Below are 18,916 nucleotides of genomic sequence, written 5' to 3'. Positions count from 1 at the left end.
CTAGGAAAGTCAGTGCTAGAAAGTCAGTGCTGGAAAGTCAGTTCTATGAAAGTCAGTGCTGGAAAGTCAGTTCTATGAAAGTCAGTGCTAGGAAAGTCAGTGCTAGAAAGTCCGTGCTAGTAAAGTCAGCACTAGAAAGTCCGTGCTGGAAAGTCAGTGCTAGGAAAGTCAGTACTAGAAATTGATTAAAGAGGCAATAAAACTGGCATTCTTTAGACTAGTTGAGTATCTGGAGCATCAGCATTTGTGGGTTCGATTGTACTCAGCTGTACTTGTCCTCTTGCTCAGTTGTGCACCGGGGCCTCCCACTCCTCTTTCTATTCTGGTTAGGGCCAGTTTGCGCTATTCTGTGAAGGGATTAGTACACAGCGTTGTACGAGATCTTCAGTTTCTTGGCAATTTCTTGCACGGAATAGCCTTCATTTCTCAGAACAAGAATAGACTGATGAGTTTCAGAAGAAAGTTATTTGTTTCTTGCCATTTTGAGCCTGTAATCAAACCCACAGATGCTGATGCCCCAGATACTCAACTAGTCTAAAGAATGSCAGTTTTATTGCCTCTTTAATCAGCACAACAGTTTTCAGCTGTGTTAACATAATTGCAAAAGGGTTGTCTAATGATCAATTAGCCTTTTAAAATGACAAACTTGGATTAGCTAACACAATGTGCCATTGGAACACAGGAGTGATGGTTGCTGATAAAGGGCTTCTATATGCCTATGTAGATATTCCATTAAAAATCAGCCGTTTCCAGCTACAATAGTCATTTACAACATTAACAATGTCTACATTGTATTTCTGATCAATTTTATGTTATTTTATTTTAATAGACAAAAAATTTGCTTTTCTTTCAAAAACAAGGACATTTCTAAGTGACCCCAAACTTTTGAACGGTAGTGTATAATGTCACAGCAAAAATAATCCTGCAGCAACAAGATTTTTACTTTTAGTTCATAATGTTGCTTTATCGGTGGTTAGGCTATTAGCTGGCCAAAAGTAGGCTACGTGAAAAGTGCAATACTGTTAATATAACCGTGTGTTAGTGTAGGTTTTCAGGGAATTTATATATATCACGAAGCTAATTGGCATTTCCTGCGATGTAGGTAAACTTTCAGCAACCAGAGATTGATCAAATTAAGATCTTACATCTATACAGTTGTGTGCCTGTGTTGTTCATTCTTCATTTATGTAATTTATTGTAAACTGATGTTTTTCCATTCATGGTGATAGTGTCTGTCTGCTTCTTTAGTGTCAGGATGCACTTACTTGGAGCCTCAGTCTGATAGCCAGCAGCATCAAATGTATGAATGCTGCCACCTGTAATAACAAGACATTGCTGCCTTGATTTAAACATTGTAAGCATGCTAGTTGTGGATCATATTTGTGATGTACTTTACATACTGTACATAATATACAGAGTGTCTTGGAAATGTAAATTATTAATAACCTTTTACTGCAGGGGGGTAAATCAGGGTCAAACAGTGTTTCTTGGTAGTCTTAAACAAATCTACTTTGCAACAAGGTATACCACAGGCGGCCGGTGGCAACTTAATTGTGGAGGACGGGCTAATAGTAATGGCTGGGATGGAATCAATGGAATTATATTGAACACATCAAACACATGGTTTCTATGTGTTTGATACCATTCCATTTASTCCATCCTAGACAMTATTATGAGCCGTCCRCCCCTCYGCAGCCRCCTAAGAAGTARACACCTCACACACATGGTTATGGGCTTAAAACCTTTTGACACCTGTACKATGTCAGATATAAAGTTGAAATGTATTACATATTGAGTTTGCATCCCAATATTACACTTTATATACATCAAAGAAGACTGAAATATAACAAAACGGTTTGACATAGAAACACTGGATTTTCGGGCGGGTTTTCAAAAATTATGTTTATTATTTATGAAATTATGAAAAATATTAATGACACACCCATGAGACAACTAGAGGGAGATTTGGCCATTTGACTGCAGCCTAATAATAATGTTTACCATAATAATGTTTAGTGTCAGCACATTTGTTGATGGGCTGACACTAAAATTAAATATTAAAGACAAAGTGTTCCTGACTATGTGTTATCAATGGTCCTTATCCAAACCCACACATTCACTTGATTGTTAGTTACCGGTTTGCTACATATGACTGAGTGACATTATTATTGGTCGTTATAACTCATAACTGCATATGATTGTTTGTCACAGGTCTGTCACCAGAACTTTCTGTGGCTTTATGTAGTGAATGATACCTGCAGGCTGTGGATGAGCCTCATGGATAATGATGAGAGTGGAGCTCCCTCCTGCTTGTCCCATTGAGCCTATAAGGTAAACACATTGAACATAAGACAAAGTTAATCACTGCAAGGGACCATTGAAATATGCTTATACAAACAAATTAAGAGTTTCATTACAAAATGCTATTTATCCATTTTCATTTTAAAAAATGTTGGGAAATTAGCTTTTATTGTTTAAAGAAATTATGAAAGAGATGGGTGTGTTTTTTGTATAATCAGGGTGTGGGGTTGTTCAATGACATCAACAACAAATTATGTTTTTATTCAAAATTCTCTCAGAGCAATAAGTAGTACTGCTAGGTTTTGCACAGTCAAATGTAACAAATAAACACATATTTTTATAAAGAAATGTAGTGTAATATGAGATATGTATGTAAAACATTAGCATTTTACATTTGAGTCATTTAGCAGATGGTCTTATCCAGAGCGACTTACAGTTAGTGCATTGATCTAAAGATAGCTAGGTGAGACAACCACAGTAAACAGCATACAAACATTCCATTCCAGTTAAACAATGGATATAATCATTTTGCAAAAAAATACATTTTGATACACATCTAAAATCTATAAATGTAAAATATGAGAACAGACATATTTTACACACACTTGTATATACCCATAAGCAATCATTTCTGATGAAAAAACACAAATTTGAAAAAATTGTGCATATAGCATTTTGGAAATAAACTCTTCAAATGTAGACCAAGATGACTTACCGTGAGAGATTGTATCTGAGTGGACAACCCCTGTTCCTGGGTGGACAACCCCTGTTCCTGGGTGGACAACCCCTGTTCCTGGGTGGACAACCCCTGTTCCTGGGTGGACAACCACTGTTCCTGGGTGGACAACCCCTGTTCCTGGGTGGACAACCCCTGTTCCTGGGTGGACAACCACTTTTCCTAAAATAATTATGTTGAAATTCAGCTTCAGCAAAGATATTCATGTTGATTTACTGTTAATACAATTCATCCAGGTTTTATGTCATGCATTATTGGACTATTGTTATAGAATTGAACCAAGGCAAGGCAGAGAGATTACCTGGGGCTTGCACGTGTGACACTGAACTGCCATGACCCCCTGCACCTGCCAAGAGATCAATAGTTCAACCTCCCCAATAGAGACAAACCACCGCCATCCAGACAGAGCTTGTAAAACATCCAGGTGTTTTTTTGGTCTACTTCAGTGCTTGTCGAGAGAGCGGGTGTAGCGTTACCTGTTTGACTCGGATCCAAACTGGGACCTGCAATGAAAGCAAAACACTTTTCATCAAATTACAGTAGATAAAGACTTACCACTGTTTATTAGATAGATTCAATAGAGATATCACTCATATTATATGACTTGATTAAAAATAAAAAAATGTATAATAAGTAATTTGACCTGCAATACTGGTATCTAAAGAGGAACCTGCATGTCCTGGCAAAGAAGCATCTGAAAGACAGGGGATGTTAAGAAATAAAGAAGCATCTGAAAGACAGGGGATTGTTAAGAAATAAAGAAGCATCTGAAAGACAGGGGATGTTAAGAAATAAAGAAGCATCTGAAAGACAGGGGATGTTAAGAAATAAGTAAAAACTGATTGTTTAAACAAAACTTGTATCACTTAACATGACAGTTCAGAATAAAGTGGTAATAACATGGAGTAGATAACAGAACAAGGCTTTACCATGGGAGCTGGGGTCAGAGGGTGAAGTATGTGAATCTCCTCCACCTCCTCCTCCTCCACCACCGCCTCCCCCTCCTCCTCCACCACCACCACCATTACCTGAAGGAGATAGGAACACATCAGGCCATTCATTCCACAATGTATTCCACCATGGCTGCGTTTACACAGGCACCCCAATTCTAATATTTTGCCCAAATATGGTCAAAAGAGTTGATGTGATTGGTCAAAACGTATAGTGACACTTTTTAGGATGTCAATATAAATGAATGTGATATGGTTGTTTTGTCTTCATTATATTATATATCACCATCAAGGACCACTTTGGAAACAAGTGTTTTAATTAATATATATATATTTAACCTTCATTTAACTAGGCAAGTTAGTTAAGAACAAATTCYTATTTACAATGACTGCATACTGGGGAACAGTGGGTTAACTCCCTTGTTCAGGGGCAGAACAACAGATTTTTACCTTGTCTGTTCAGGGATTTGATCCAGCAACCTTCTGGTTACTGGACCAACGCTCTAACCCCTAGGCTACCTGCTGCCCCTTTTAAGTGTTATCCTTTAGGTCCACATTGTACATTTTGTTCTCTGTGTCTTTTACCCAAATAAATCAAATTCAATTCATAAGTTACACAATTATCAGAATTGGGCTTCCTGTGTTAAAAGGCAATTCCCCCACTTTTCAACATCATTTCATTTTCTCCAGCCCAATACCAGTGTCTACATATGTGAAAACGGTGCATTTCTGCGCTTTGTAATTTATTWATTTTTCTCAATATCCCGTAGGAAAATATATATGTAAGATTGTAAGACAGTTTTTGTTGGAATAAATAATAAAAAACGGCCACATATTATGGAGCCTGACTCACGGTCAGGCCCAGCTTGCATGGCACTATCCCCATTGAGTTTATGTCCTGCAGGAAGAAGGGGTGCACAAATTCGTGAGGGATTTTATGTTGAGAGTCATCGTAAGACTTTTCTTTTCTGATTTGTCTTAATTCTGATGTGAAATGTCCTTAATACATTTACAAGATCAGCCTACACACAATACRCATTTATAACCAATTACACAACCAATTTACAGCCCGTACGCTTACCAAACCAGTAAAGGAAATGAATGGGTTCCTATAAAATATTTWCCAAATGTACAAATTGTATTTGTATTGAGTGTTATAAAGGAAGTGCTCCCTTACCATTCGGAGCTTCGCCCTGGAACGAGGTGCCAGGCTGAGCGCTTAAACCTAGAAGGAAACCAGCCTTTAAGTCTAGACAAGCTTATTTAACAGTCCATTGAAAACCTTTCAATACAGTCCTTTACAAATATGTATCCTGTATTGTATGAATCAAACATATTGCAGACTTCTGCAGTGAGTTTAACTCACTTTTATGGAAGAAGCCTCAATAGAAATGTCTCAAATGGTCTGATTTCAAGAATGATGAATATCATATCATTAACTTTCCTGATAGGCTATCTAATAGAAAAATCTGCAGCGTTTACCAGATTAAAGTCTATACTCAAGACAACTTCCCCACTTTGCACTAAGAACTTCTCAGAGTTGAACTCACTGAACTAAGAGCTATTCTGTTTTTAACATAAGCCCTATCCCCTGAGCTAAGAGAGGATTAGATGTGTCTTACCCAGGCCTTTAGATACTGTGGTAGCTTGCTGTGCTCCAATTCCTTGAGGGAAGAGAAGGGAAAAGGAACATACTTCTATTTGAGAATCTGTATGATTGTCTTTATCAATAAAAACCCTTTATTCTGGTATTATACCCTATTAGAGAGGATTTTAGGTTTACATGCATGCGCACATGCACATACTTGTGATTAATGATAGTTTTATACCAACAATATGTGAGATTTTACTTTAAATGTACTCTTATGTCCTGTTTTGTAGCTTTATCATATTCACATTTCCACTATTTCACTATTTTATGTTTTGTTTGTATTTGGAATTAATGAGGCCCATTTGTCTTTGAAACGTGTTATGGTAATATTATGCAAAACATTCAAACAGGAAAAACAAATTTATGCTCTTAGTTGAACCATTTACATAAGTTTACTCTCAAAATGGGACTTTYGTCACACAAGTAGGCGTTGGTTTATGCACAAAGGTTAGAGATGTTCTATTCATTGGTGGCAAGTTGTTAACTTCTCACCCATATTCTTTTCCTGACTCTTGGAGTCATCATCATCTGAAAAGAAAAGTAAGTTGAGACATTTCATAAATATATGCTCATATTCTATACTTCCCAGAAGTCTGTGCTCCACACATATTTAGAAGACGTCGTTCCCTCTATTGACACAAATGGAAAGGTGCCCGAAAAATTATACAAAAATTGGTCCTGAAAGGTTACACTTATAGAAAAAATMATTCCAAAAGTGTTCTACCTGGAACCAAAAAGGGTTATTCAAAGGGTTATTTTATGGGGACAGCCGAAGAACCCTTTTTGGTTCTAGATAGCAGCTTTTTTTCTAAGAGTGTATATCCTTCTGCTTGAGTGGAGGAAATTGGTATTAACTTTATAGGTCTGAGTGCACTTCAAAAATTACTTTATCATTTCTTTAAAGAGGGTTAGTCCTTTTTTATTAGTTCCATATAATTTATTTTGTTATATTAGACATTTCTACGCTCTCACTCTATGTATTCTGTACCTAATTTTATAATCAGAAAAGACTGCATTGATCTTTGTTTTGGCCTCTGTTGACCTTGGGGGGGACATTATTTTTTGTTTGTTAATAGCTTACTATGTCACATTTAGGCTAGGCCCATTCTCTTCGTCGTACCAGCACTAGCTGGTCCTATGGTTTCCTGACACATGACTCTAACCCCCCCCATCCCCACTCCCTCATCCTTCCCCAAACCTCCCTCCCTCCCATCTCATACCCTCCTCCTCTTCTGAGAGTTCCTCTTCGCCGTCCTCTACCTCTATCTCCTCCGGCTCTTTCTCTAAAGAAAGAAGGCATTGAGTTGTTTACCTGTTCAAATATCCCAATGAATACAACTTTGATTCAATTAGCTACTTCCATACCTTCCACAGGAGCAGTTGAAATTGTTGTTGCCAAAAAGACAACTACAGAAGCAATTAAAAGATTTCTGCAGATAAAGAAGATGTATATCAAAAGATGGACAGAAACATAGGTTAATATCAAATGTTTTATAACAAGGTTAAATGATATCCCTAGTCCAATCTCAAGTGTATGATTCAAGTTGAGATACAGTTTTGCAGATGGAAGTGAAATTTCATTGTGGATTGATAAGTCTGTCATAAACATACGTTAAGTCCATATTCTTCTCATCCATATCATATTTTATGTCCTCAGTGCATAAATCTAAGATGTCACCATCATATCAATTGTGTTACATCAAGAGGAAGAATCAAGAAAGAGTGCCAAATAAAGCCAATAGGAAGCATTCAACGTAATGCTAAGACTAGAACTGTCAGCTATTTTATCAGATAGTATGTATTCTACAACATCAATATCAACAGCAAACATTTATTTACATGACAAAAAATAATTCTCAAGCTCTTGAAAAACAGTTATCTTTGTCATATGAAATGTGGATACTAACCCTGAGAATCATCATACATTGATCAATTACATCACCAATTACATAACAATAATCATAATCAAGGCCTAATGAAAATCTCTCGCTTTGATCAAAACAATACGCCTGGACCAAGATGCAACGTTTCATGACTAAAATTCCCTGCTTCAGCATTCATTACACACAACATTTGCAGCTGTTCATTGTTTACTCACCGTGACCACATGTTTTTTTCTAAAGGTCTATGTGGGGAACTCAGGAGTAGACATATACAGCATGTAGCACCCAGGGCTTTAGACTTCCTTCTGCATGACTGGGCACCGCTATATGTTTTATACCCTCTCATCCCCCCATCTTAGGAAGGGGCAGGACTTGTGTTATAACCCCAGCCCCTACCAATTGAGCTCAGCTACTCCCTAGCTAGGTTTATTTCTCTACAGGTGAAAATACTTCAAAACACATTAACATTATAAAGATACAACAACAAAAAAGGAATTTCTAAAATGAGCAATTCCAATATGAATATTCAAACATTTCAAACAAGTCCTGAGTCAGGCAGTCTCTTACTGGTGGATCTTGCTGAGAGTGAGACAAATAGATAGATGTGGACAGTGGTGAAGAGTAAGCCTAGTGAGAGAAAACAGGTTGGTTTGCTCTACCTCCTTGCCTTCCCTGAATCCCCCTGACATGAGCTGTCACCTCTACTCTAACCTCTCAGCTCTGAGATCAACAGTTGAGCTGCTCTGCCAGTGGAGGGCACAGCCACCCTTCTTATGAAATGAAACAGAGTGACCTTCTGCATTCTGCTCTCATTTCCTGTTCGCTGACAGACAGGAGACATGAAAAGAGCAGCAGCAGCGTTTCTGAGGATGGGGTTATGGGTTGTGGATTGAGAATAGTGTTTTGGTTCTAGTGGCCCCCCTGTTGAAGATGGGCCTGACAGGGAGATGGTGATACTGATCTGTAGAGACTGGTTCTCCAGAGCCACCGAGAGAGAGGCAGACAGACACAAAGAGACTCCAAAGGGGTTTTCTGTGGCGCACCTCTCCCCTTCGATGTTGAGTAAGGCTTTATGCTCCCTTCCCATTACTTATGTTTTAAGGCCTAAGAGTGCCTTAGATATGAACAGAGTAGTCAAACTTGCTATGAGACTTTTCTTTCCAGGAAATAGTGTACTTCCAGCCCACATAAAGACAACTTGAAGCCCTTTGATCCAAGTTTTCCATGATGTTACTGGATACTGTCATGAAAAACAACGTACCTTTTCTTACTCACCATCTTTTTTTTCTARAGGTAACTGCCAAAATAAAGGAAACACCAACATAAAGTGTCTATATAGGGCGTTGGGCCACCACGTGCCAGAACAGCTTCAATGCACCTTGGCATAGATTCTATGTCTGGAACTCTATCGGAGGGATGCAACACCATTCTTCCACAATAAATTCCATCATTTGGTGTTTTGTTGATGGTGGTGGAAAACAATGTGTCAGGAACTGCTCCAGAATCTACCATAAGTGTTCAATTGGGTTGAGATCTAGTGACTGAGACGGCCATGGCATATGGTTTACATCATTTTCATGCTAATCAAACCATTCAGTGACTACTCGTGCCCGGTGGATGGGGGCATTGTCATCCTATGGGGGCATAGCCATGGTAGCCCCCAAAAATTGCCAAAAGAATGGCCTGCCCAGCATTTTTAAACATGACCCTAAGCATGATGGGATGTTAATTGCTTAATTAACTTAGGAACCACACCTGTGAGGAAGCTCCTGCTTTCAATATACTTTGTATCCCTCATTTACAAGTGTTTCCATTATTTTSGTAGTTACCTGTATATTAGCTATTAAACCGCTGTTTAGTCCCTCCTCTGTTTGCCAACTAGAATACTACATTAAACCCAATGCTGTCCGGAGAGACACTGTTAGTTGAGCCCCCTTCTCCAGTGTCGGGTGATTGCATTCCTGCTGAGCTTGCCAATTCGCATCAGTCCCATCCCAGGTCAGGGCAAGCCGACGGACTGTTTTACACTGTCATTAATATCTGGAAGCTCAGAGACTTATTGGTTTAATAAATTCTCCCTGATGAACTGGAAAAGGATATCTTTCATAACAAAAGTAATTACCTCTGCCATTAAAACAGACTCCCATTGTTGTCCACTGAAATATAAGACCGCCTGTTCCCCTGATCAACCCAATAACTTTGTTAACTCTATAGACTTTAGTCGCACAGAGAAACTTAAACCGTAAACACACACACACACACACACACACACACACACACACACACACACACACACACACACACACACACATATATATATAAATATATACATTTTTGCATTGATTTATCTCATTTTATGTTGGACCTATGTTTTTAAGTAAATTGCCCTGTTACTTGATTTGATTATTCAGCATCAACCATGTCTTGACTTTGGCTATTTGAAGTTAATTTGAGACATTTTCAATGTAGTGCACGTGTAAAATACAGAGAAAAGTTATTGTGCTTGTGTTCTAGGGGCCAGTTCTTATGTTCTAGTTGTTCAGTAGCCAAGCAACAACAACTGAACAGAACCAGCACCATGGCCTAATTTCCTTGACAATGTTTAGGACTGGTACTCACAGTGTGTCTGCAGGAGATGCGACCCTTTCTCCTTTTGGATATCAAAATAACAGGGTTGACGAGAAGGACATATAGAAAGGCTGCCTTATTATAGTGTGAGAGACCCTGTCAGCCTTTTGCCAAGATTCCTCTTAGCTGGATCCATGTCCCCCCCTCACCAGCTCATGTGACTGCTAGGCTCCTTGAGCTGGGACAATGGGTTGCTGTTGTGGGTTGAAACCATAGTGGCCTTGGAGCCAAGCTTGGGTGACGGACGAGATTAGAGGCCTGACTGGCTGATGGATCGATCCAGCATCATCCTCAAAGGGGAACCAGTGCAGATGTAGTCTGTCTTTACTGGGGGTAACTGATGTCTTACCACTCAGACCACTCAGACTCGGTCCAGTGGATATGGCAGACGGAAGCTATGGGTTCTAGACTGGATTGAGGTTGGGTTAACTGAAGCTCGTTGGTAGAGCAAGTGAGTGATACACATGCACAAACTGGATTGTACCAACAGTGAATATTCATCTTCAGTGTAATGACTTTGTAGTGAAGTAAGAGCGATGGAGAAGAAAGGAAAATACAATTTATTGTAGGCTGTGAAATATCAGAGACAGATTATTCATTTGGCAAAGCAACCTTGAAACATCTAGCCTAAGTTTGCATTCTACAACAGTACATTTGTAGTAGCCCTACAGTGCATTTAACATTTTAACCTACAAGGCATTTGGCTAATTTTGATTAATAGTGAATAAAGTAAAAAACTTGTTTATAGCTCATTTTCAGTTATCTACCCATACACAGACACACATTATTGCTTACAGACACACACACACACACACACACACACACACACACACACACACCACACACCACCACACACACACACACACACACACACACACACCACACACACACACACACACACACACACACACACACACACAACACACAACACACACACACACCACACACACACACACACACACACCGTACACGCACACGCACACACACTACCACACACTTCATCCTTCTCATGTTACCATGCCATCCTCAAGTTTTGATCTCAAATCCTGTTAGTGCTTTTAGTCCTGGTGGTCACGAGCCATCTCTGATCCTCCTGAAGGAGTCATTCTTTGTGGTATTATGAGATATTTCTCAAATGACTGGCAGTGGAGTGGTCATATTGTAATTCATCTCTATGGGAGGAATCAAATTGTAATCAAATCAAACTTTATTTAAAGTGCAGTAAAGCATTAACATAAAGGAGATTAGAAAACATCAGAAGGTAATAAAATAGATTAATAAAAGAACCTCAAACAAAAAATATGTCTAAAAGAAAACAAAGAACCACTAGGGACAAACATCTCAATCTGACTGTAACCTCTCTAGGCTTCAGGCTCTCTAACATTGTTCTTATAGATATAGTGAACATCGGATCATAATATATGGTCTCAATCCCCCCTCCCCTTTAATCACCTTCGTTTTATCACCTATTAAATGACAGAGAAAAAGGTTTGTCAAAGTAATTCAGGATAGGCCCTCAGGGTTGAATACAGGCCCCAACTATCTAAAGAACAATACTGTATACTGCTTCTCGTGTTTCCAGATGTAGACACTGTTGAAGACTTTCTCTGTTGAGAGGGACTTCCAGTGCCTAAAATGTGATCACCTTTACTTCAGAATGCACCCTACCCACGGACAGATTTGTAAGGCAAGTAAGTCATTTACTGGAGATGCCACTTTACAGGTAAAAGGTAGCACTTTTCTCACCGATATCATACCTACTTTACAGGTAAAAGGTAGCACTTTTCTCACCGATATCATACCTTCCATCAGGTGGAAGGTGTTTAAAACCTCTTACACCTCAAATTAAAGTACCGGTATAACATTACTGCAGGTTTCTGGGGCTCTTCCGCCCGCTCGACTCTTTGGGAAAGTAGCATGGGGGGAGGTTAGCTACTAATGTAGGTTGAAGGGGGTTGTGTGTGTGTGTGTGGGGGGGGGGGGGGGGGGGGTCAAGCTTCAGTGGCCACCCCCATTTCGTCTTCTGGCAGGGCACAGACTCTTTGTTCTGAGCTGTTTGGAGACTTTTGTCTTTGGTTCACCTCCCATCTCCTCCTCTTTCTCCTCCTCTTCCTCTCCATGCAGGCTGCGTCCGGTCTGGACCACCAGGTTTGGTTGATTTGTAACGTGAGAAGGCCTCCAGGCTTCAGGGGCCCTTTGGAGGAGCCACGTGGGAACTTGAGCCCTTCTAAACAGCTCTTTTGGGGTTGGGTCAAGCGATCTAGTCCACTGGATGACTTCAAAACCCAAACCTTGAGAACATAATATCCCCTCCGCTCTTCTCGTCTCTCTCTCTCTGTCTCTCTGTCTCTCTGTCTCTCTGCCTCTCTGTCTCTCTCTCTCTCTCTCTCTCTCTCTCTCTCTCTCTATCTTCTCTCTCTCTCTCTGTCTCTCTCTCTTCTCTGTCTCTCTGTCTCTTCTGTCTCTCTGTCTCTCTGGCTCACTGTCTCTCTCCTCTCTGTCTCTGTTCTCTCTGCTCTCTGGTCTCTCTGTCTCTCTGTCTCTCTTTCTTTACGTCTCTCTGTCTCTATGTCTCTCTCTCGCTCTCTCTCTCTCTCTCTCTCTCTCTACTGTCTCTCTGTCTCTCTGTCTCTCTGTCTCTCTGTCTTTATGTCTCTCTGTCTCTCTGTCTTTATGTCTCTCTGTCTCTGTTGATATGTATGTCTCTATGTTCTCTGTCTCTCTGTCTTTATGTCTCTCTGTCTGTATGTCTTGTCTCTGTCTCTGTCTCTGTCTTCTGTCTCTGTCTCTGTCTCTGTCTCTGTCTCTGTCTCTGTCTCTGTCTCTGTCTCTGTCTCTCTCTCTCTGTCTCGCTGTCTCTCTGTCTCTCTGTCTCACTGTCTCTATGTCTCTACAGGTATGGTCTCTATGTCGCTCTCTGTCTCTCTGTCTCTATGTCTCTTTGTCTCTGTCTCTCTGTCTCGCTCTCTCTCTGTCTCTGTCTCTCTGTTCTCTTATGTCTCTATAGTCTCTCTGTCTCTCTCTCTGTCTCACTCTCCTGTCTCTCTGTCTCTTTGTCTCGCTCTCTCTCTGTCTCCCTGTTTCTATATCTCTCTGTCTCTATGTCTCTCTGTCTGTCTCACTGTCTCTATGTCTCTACAGGTATGTCTCTATGTCGCTCTCTGTCTCTCTGTCTCGCTCTCTCTCTGTCTCTCTGTCTCTCTGTCTCTCTGTCTCACTCTCCGTCTCTCTGTTTCTATGTCTCTCTGTCTCTATGTCTCTCTGTCTGTCTCTCTGTCTGTCTCTCTCTCTGTCTCACTGTCTCTATGTCTCTACAGGTATGTCTCTATGTCGCTCTCTGTCTCTCTGTCTGCTTTCTCTTAGGTTGACCCCCTAAGGGATATTCCATTTCTGTATAAAATCTGTTTGAAATATGCTGGGGTCCAATGGGACACAAACTGCTGCAAACTACTGTCGGAAAGTGTCATTTGATGTCAAGCTCTTCCTGGTTGCACTGTGCTAAAGAGAGACTCATAATCATAAATTGTTATGGCCTTAAGTTTGGGAATTTGTCATGAAACGTTCAGAGGAGACATATAGAAACCTACTTTAGGGAGAGTGTGATGAATGGTCAGGGTTGAGCCCATTCAACCATCCTCCACAAGGGGGTCAGAGAGAGCACACAATCAGTGTATAGATATCAAATCATTTTATTTGTCACACGCTTCGTAAACAACAGGTGTAGACTAACAGTGAAAAGCTTACTTATGGGCCCTTCCCAACAATGCAGAGAGAACTAGAGAAATAATAGAAAAATAATAACACAACAAATAAATACACAATCAGTAACGATAACTTGGCTATATACACATGTAACCAGTACCGAATCGATGTGCAGGGGTATGAGGTAATTGAGATAGTGTCACTTGTGCTCCCTCTCCGGCCTCTTGGTCACCAGGCTGCTCGTTATGGCGCGCACCTGTCACCATCGTTACGCGCACCTGCGCATCATCAGACTCACCTGGACTCCATCACTTCTCTGATTACCTTCCCTATATATGTCACTCCCTTTGGTTTCTTCACCAGGTGTCATTGTTTCTGTTTCTGTGTCATGTCTGTGTGCTGTTAGTGTTTCTTGTTTTTGTATTACATTGTGCTTATTTATTAAAACACTCACTCCCTGAACTTGCTTCCCAGCTCTCAACGCACATCGTTACAGATAGATATGTACATATAACTAGGAATAAAGTGACTAGGCAACAGGATAGATAATAAACAGTGACAGCAGCATATGTGATGAGACAAAAAGTTTGTGCAAAAAGGGTGAATGCAGATATTCCGTGTAGCTATTGGTTAACTATTTAACTGACTATTTAGCAGTCTAATAGCTTGGGGGTAGAAGCTGTTCAGGGTCCTGTTGTTTTCAGACTTGGTGCATCGGTACCGTTTGCCACCGCTTGCCAGGTATCAGAGAGAAAGGTCTATGACTTGGGTGGCTGGAGTCTTTGACACCTCCTGTTATAGAGGTCCTGGATGGCAGGGAGTGTGGCTCCAGTGATGTACTGGGCCATACGCACTACCCTGTGTAGCGCCTTGCGGTCGGACGCAGAGAAGTTTCCATACCAAGCGGTGATGCAGCCAGTCAAGATGCTCTCTATGGTGCAGCTGTAGAACTTTTTGAGGATCTGAGGGCCCATGCCAAATATTTTCAGTCTCCTGAGGGGGAAGAGGCATTGCTGTGCCCTCTTCACGACTTTGTTGATGTGTGTGGACCATGATAGTTCCTTAGTGATGTGGAAACCGAGGAACATGAAGCTCTCGACCTGCTCCACAACAGCCCCGTCGATGTGGATGGAGGTGTGCTCAGCCTTCCATTTCCTGTAATCCATGATCAGCTCCTCTTGCATGTTGAAGGAGAGGTTGTTGTCCTTGCACCACACTGCCAGGTTTCTGACCTCCTCCCTGTAGGCTGTCTCATCGTCGTCAGTGATCAGGCCTACCACCGTCGTGTTGTCATACCTTGTCAGAATYTGTTCATGTGTAAAAAAAAGTATGTATTCAACAGCAAATAGTAATGTCTCAGATGGCTTTCTGTGTAGTGTTGTTTTATCTTAAAGGGAAATTTCTACATTTTTCTACTTCATATTCAACATCTCCAACACCACCAGAACATAGAGGATGTGAAAATGGCATGTTTTGTTGTTTTGTTGTAAAAAAGATGGAGGAAGATAAGTGGAATTGGAAACTTTTATCTTCCTCAATCTTTTTTACTACAAAACATAGAAACGCATCACAGATGTTGATGTTGGGGTGGTGCTGGAGAATTGTTTCATTTATTTCCTTTTAATGTAGGACACCTGTGCACTGTACAAAAACATTACCAGTTCAATGTTATTGGCCATTTACACTGAGTGTACAAAACATTAAGGACACCTGCTCTTTCCATGACATAGACTGACCAGGTGAATCCAAATGAAAGCTATGATCCCTTATTGATGTCACTTCAATCAGTGTAGACAAAGGGGAGGAGACAGGTTAAAGAAGGAATTTTAAGCCTTGAGACAATTGAGACATGGATTGTGTATGTGTGCCATTCAGAGGGTGAATGAGCAAGACAAAAGATTTAAGTACATTTCAACGGGGTATAATAGTAGGTGCCAGTCGCACCAGTTTGGGTCAAGAACTGCAACCCTGCTGGGTTTTTCACGCTCAACAGTTTCCCTTGTGTATCAAGAATGGTCCACCACCCAAAGGACATCCATCCAACTTGACACAACTATGGGAAGCCTTGGAGTCAACATGGGGGGGGGGGGGTACTCAATATTAGGAAGGTGTTCCTAATGTTTGGTATACTCAGTGTGTATGACATTTTAAAACAGAATGCATTGATTCTTTGTGCGCTGGATTGCCTGCTCTTGCTCGGAGAAAGATTTCTTAGTACAAGGTTAAGGAATGCGTAAATAAGCAATGCCAATGGCATGCTGCTTTCTTCGAAGACAAACGCCACAGTGGCACTGACTTGGTTGAAAGGAAAGTAGGGCGGGGAGCTATCCATCCAGAATGAAAGCTTTGTCAGGAATAGGAGTGTTGAACACTACTCGAAGGCATAATAAACAGTCCATCGAATGTCTCAAGATACAGGTTAGGAGAAATGTGTGTCCGTTGGCCCTGCCTTACCTGTAGCTAAACAGTGATTGCTTCTTCACGCTTCTTCTTCATGTCATCATTGGCATGGTCCCTTTTATTACTGTGTTGGTTACAAGTGTGCTATGTTATCACAGACCCCAGATGTAGGACTTTGCAACTTCAAAACATGGCTATTGAACTTGACATGTGTGTCAAATTCTCGTAACTCTATTGATTATTATTATATTGTATTTTGTACATTTGATATGTTATCATATTATTTATAGTTGATATTATTGTAAAGTAATCATTTCACCTGTTCTTTACGAAGCATGTGACAAATACAATATGATTTGAAAGTCCTGGGAGTCTGTGAGTAGGCTTCTTACCAGCTACTCCTTTCATCAACTGATTCACAATAACACACACATACAGCTTTTTATCCCCAAAAACTTGCTGACAACTCAGTCTTTATTAGATTCCCCCCTTGTGTACATATTCAAATGACATTCTCATTATGTCTATACAATTGTTATTTTACAATCTTTCCGACCAATGTAGATCACACTTTGTTAGTACTTTCTCTAGATTTGTTTTGTATACCTTATCAAAGACATTGTTGCGTCATAACACGTATGTACACTTCATTTTGTATAAAGGACCTAATGTTTTTCATAATTTAAAAAACAAATGTTGAGCTGTGAGTCAGTCGGAGTTATTTTTCAAATGTAGCAGCTGTGATCAGTTAGAAGGACAACGTGCCAATTGAGCTTTCTGTCAAGGACTGAGACAGCAATGCATCATATGAAAGCAGGAGGAAACAGTAGGAACCCTGCAGAAACATAGCAAACCTACAATGACTGAATTAAGAAAGAGACTTCTGGTTTTCTCAAGGGCATTGTAAGAGAACATAGTGACCATTTTATGAATATGCTAGTTGATACGACAGGAGTGTAACTACATAAACTGTCTTTAACAAAAACAAAGTTGACATTCTTCATGATTCAATATCCAACTACCCAAAAAACAATAAAGTCAAAAAGTGGGTAAAAATGTAATGTACACCAAAAAAAGTAGAATAATTTAATTTTATCCTCATAGACACTGCACACACCTTCACCATTTTCAGTGGCAAAAGAGGGTTAAGGAACTTAAGAGCAACATTTGACTAAAGTTTTTGTTGATATTGCTTGTTGTCAGTTTTCTGTGAGATTCACCATGATGGGTCTGCAATGAAAGGAGACGGAATGTGAAATGATTATATATATTTTTTCAATGTACAGTATACCTCTCCTCTCATTAGTAAGTACAAATCAATGGGCTTTAGGTACCAAAATGTCTGATTCCATCCACAGCGTGCTGTGGGCTCAACCCACAGGGCTAAGACTGGGCTGCCGTGGCGCTGGCAGCAGCATCAGCAGCTGTAAATCAAATGAGATATACAGTACATAGAAGTGAATACAGCAGCATCTGACTGCATCATACCGTACAATAAATGTATGTCAGAGTGAGAGACGGGTCAAATAAGTCTATAATGGAAATGTCACATGTACACACATAAAATGGATGCACGCATGACTAAGTCCCTTTGGATAAAAGTGTCTGCTAAACTGCATATATAATTATATATTAAAGTGCTGACATGGTTTGGTGTGTTGCAGTGTTCTGCTGACATTACCCTGCGAGGTGCCCTGTGTCATGTCATCCTGTTGGTCCAGAATGTCAGCTGGAACGGCTGAGAGAGAAAGAGAAATAAACATATTATTTCCAAGGAACTTCTGTCGTCTGTGTGTTTTGCTCTGTCACTTCCCTCAACTTGTCATTCCCACCTCATCATGTGCTGTTGGCATAAATGTTGTGTGTGTGTGTGGGGGGGGGGGGGGGGGGGGGGTAGGCTTAGTTGAAGAAGAAGAAAGAAGAAGAAGAAAGGGGCGCATTTAAAGCAATTTAACACAAACACAGCCAGTCCTCCACAACCAAACCCTCTGGTGAGTTCAAATAGAGTTGTTATTTAACTCGGTCTAGCTACAGCAAAAGTGCCCCTAGGATTTCCTGTGTATGGTGCGGTGTTCGTTGTGTGTGCGTTATGTGCGTAATGTGTGATGTTTGGAGGCATCAGGCAGGGCTCAGTTCTCCCTCTTACCTTCAGTTGTGCTTCGACCAACCGAGTTCCATCTCTACCAGACATTCATTATCTCTGTTCAAACTAAACAGACATTCCTGCATCAAGAAAAGTCACCACAAGCACAAAAGATTGTTCACTTTGTGGCTCCGTTGACTTGAGTTGACTGTCGTGAACAACAAATCGGCACTGTCCTTCCCCGGGTGAGGATAGCCTTGGAATGCTTTGGGTCCTTCATGGTAACTACCCCAGATAGTAATGTCTAGTTTGGCCGTGCCATACCTTCTGAAACCTGGATCATATGTTTCTTTCCCCCCATCTATCTCATCGGACATCTGAGAGAAAAATAAACACGAATCAGCTTGTTTTTACTATTTCAATTATTATTACATACATACGAGAAAAACGAATGATTTTAAATATTTTTTTGAGGCATTTTAGGATATATGTGTGAAATAAAATAAATGGCCAAATAATGTATTTTTATGCATTTTGTAATGTATTTTAATGCATGATACAATTTGTGAATGTATTTGAAAT

At 40.3% G+C, this 18,916-nt stretch overlaps 2 protein-coding genes across 10 annotated transcripts in view; both read right to left on the bottom strand.

The window, feature by feature from the left end:
* Positions 1-7,845, bottom strand: part of si:ch211-80h18.1 (uncharacterized) — a 23,463-nt gene extending 15,618 nt beyond the window's left edge. For 5 of the 9 annotated variants that reach the window (XM_023975318.1, XM_023975327.1, XM_023975321.1 and 2 more), the window contains exons 1-14: positions 7,737-7,845; positions 7,004-7,068; positions 6,859-6,921; positions 6,131-6,166; positions 5,610-5,651; positions 5,165-5,212; positions 4,841-4,885; positions 3,967-4,065; positions 3,681-3,731; positions 3,514-3,540; positions 3,339-3,383; positions 3,017-3,199; positions 2,256-2,324; positions 1,266-1,316 (exon numbers count right to left, since the gene is read on the bottom strand). In XM_023975318.1, coding sequence (XP_023831086.1) covers positions 1,266-1,316; positions 2,256-2,324; positions 3,017-3,199; positions 3,339-3,383; positions 3,514-3,540; positions 3,681-3,731; positions 3,967-4,065; positions 4,841-4,885; positions 5,165-5,212; positions 5,610-5,651; positions 6,131-6,166; positions 6,859-6,921; positions 7,004-7,068; positions 7,737-7,747 — 835 coding nt within the window. In that variant the 5' untranslated portion in view covers positions 7,748-7,845. The remainder of the gene's footprint in view (positions 1-1,265; positions 1,317-2,255; positions 2,325-3,016; positions 3,200-3,338; positions 3,384-3,513; positions 3,541-3,680; positions 3,732-3,966; positions 4,066-4,840; positions 4,886-5,164; positions 5,213-5,609; positions 5,652-6,130; positions 6,167-6,858; positions 6,922-7,003; positions 7,069-7,736) is intronic. The other 4 variants (XM_070436151.1, XM_023975324.1, XM_023975329.1 and 1 more) reach the window with 4 other exon arrangements.
* Positions 7,846-17,323: 9,478 nt separating this feature from the next.
* Positions 17,324-18,916, bottom strand: part of LOC111955167 (otolith matrix protein OMM-64) — a 10,929-nt gene continuing 9,336 nt past the window's right edge. The window contains exons 19-21 of the mRNA XM_070436003.1: positions 17,933-18,053; positions 17,586-17,675; positions 17,324-17,481 (exon numbers count right to left, since the gene is read on the bottom strand). Coding sequence (XP_070292104.1) covers positions 17,635-17,675; positions 17,933-18,053 — 162 coding nt within the window. The 3' untranslated portion in view covers positions 17,324-17,481; positions 17,586-17,634. The remainder of the gene's footprint in view (positions 17,482-17,585; positions 17,676-17,932; positions 18,054-18,916) is intronic.

The sequence above is a fragment of the Salvelinus sp. IW2-2015 genome, linkage group LG30 (assembly GCF_002910315.2).
Source record: "Salvelinus sp. IW2-2015 linkage group LG30, ASM291031v2, whole genome shotgun sequence".
Taxonomy (NCBI): Eukaryota; Metazoa; Chordata; class Actinopteri; order Salmoniformes; family Salmonidae; genus Salvelinus; species Salvelinus sp. IW2-2015.
Note: the sequence above shows the minus strand (reverse complement) of the source record. Positions and strands in the feature narration are given on the sequence as shown.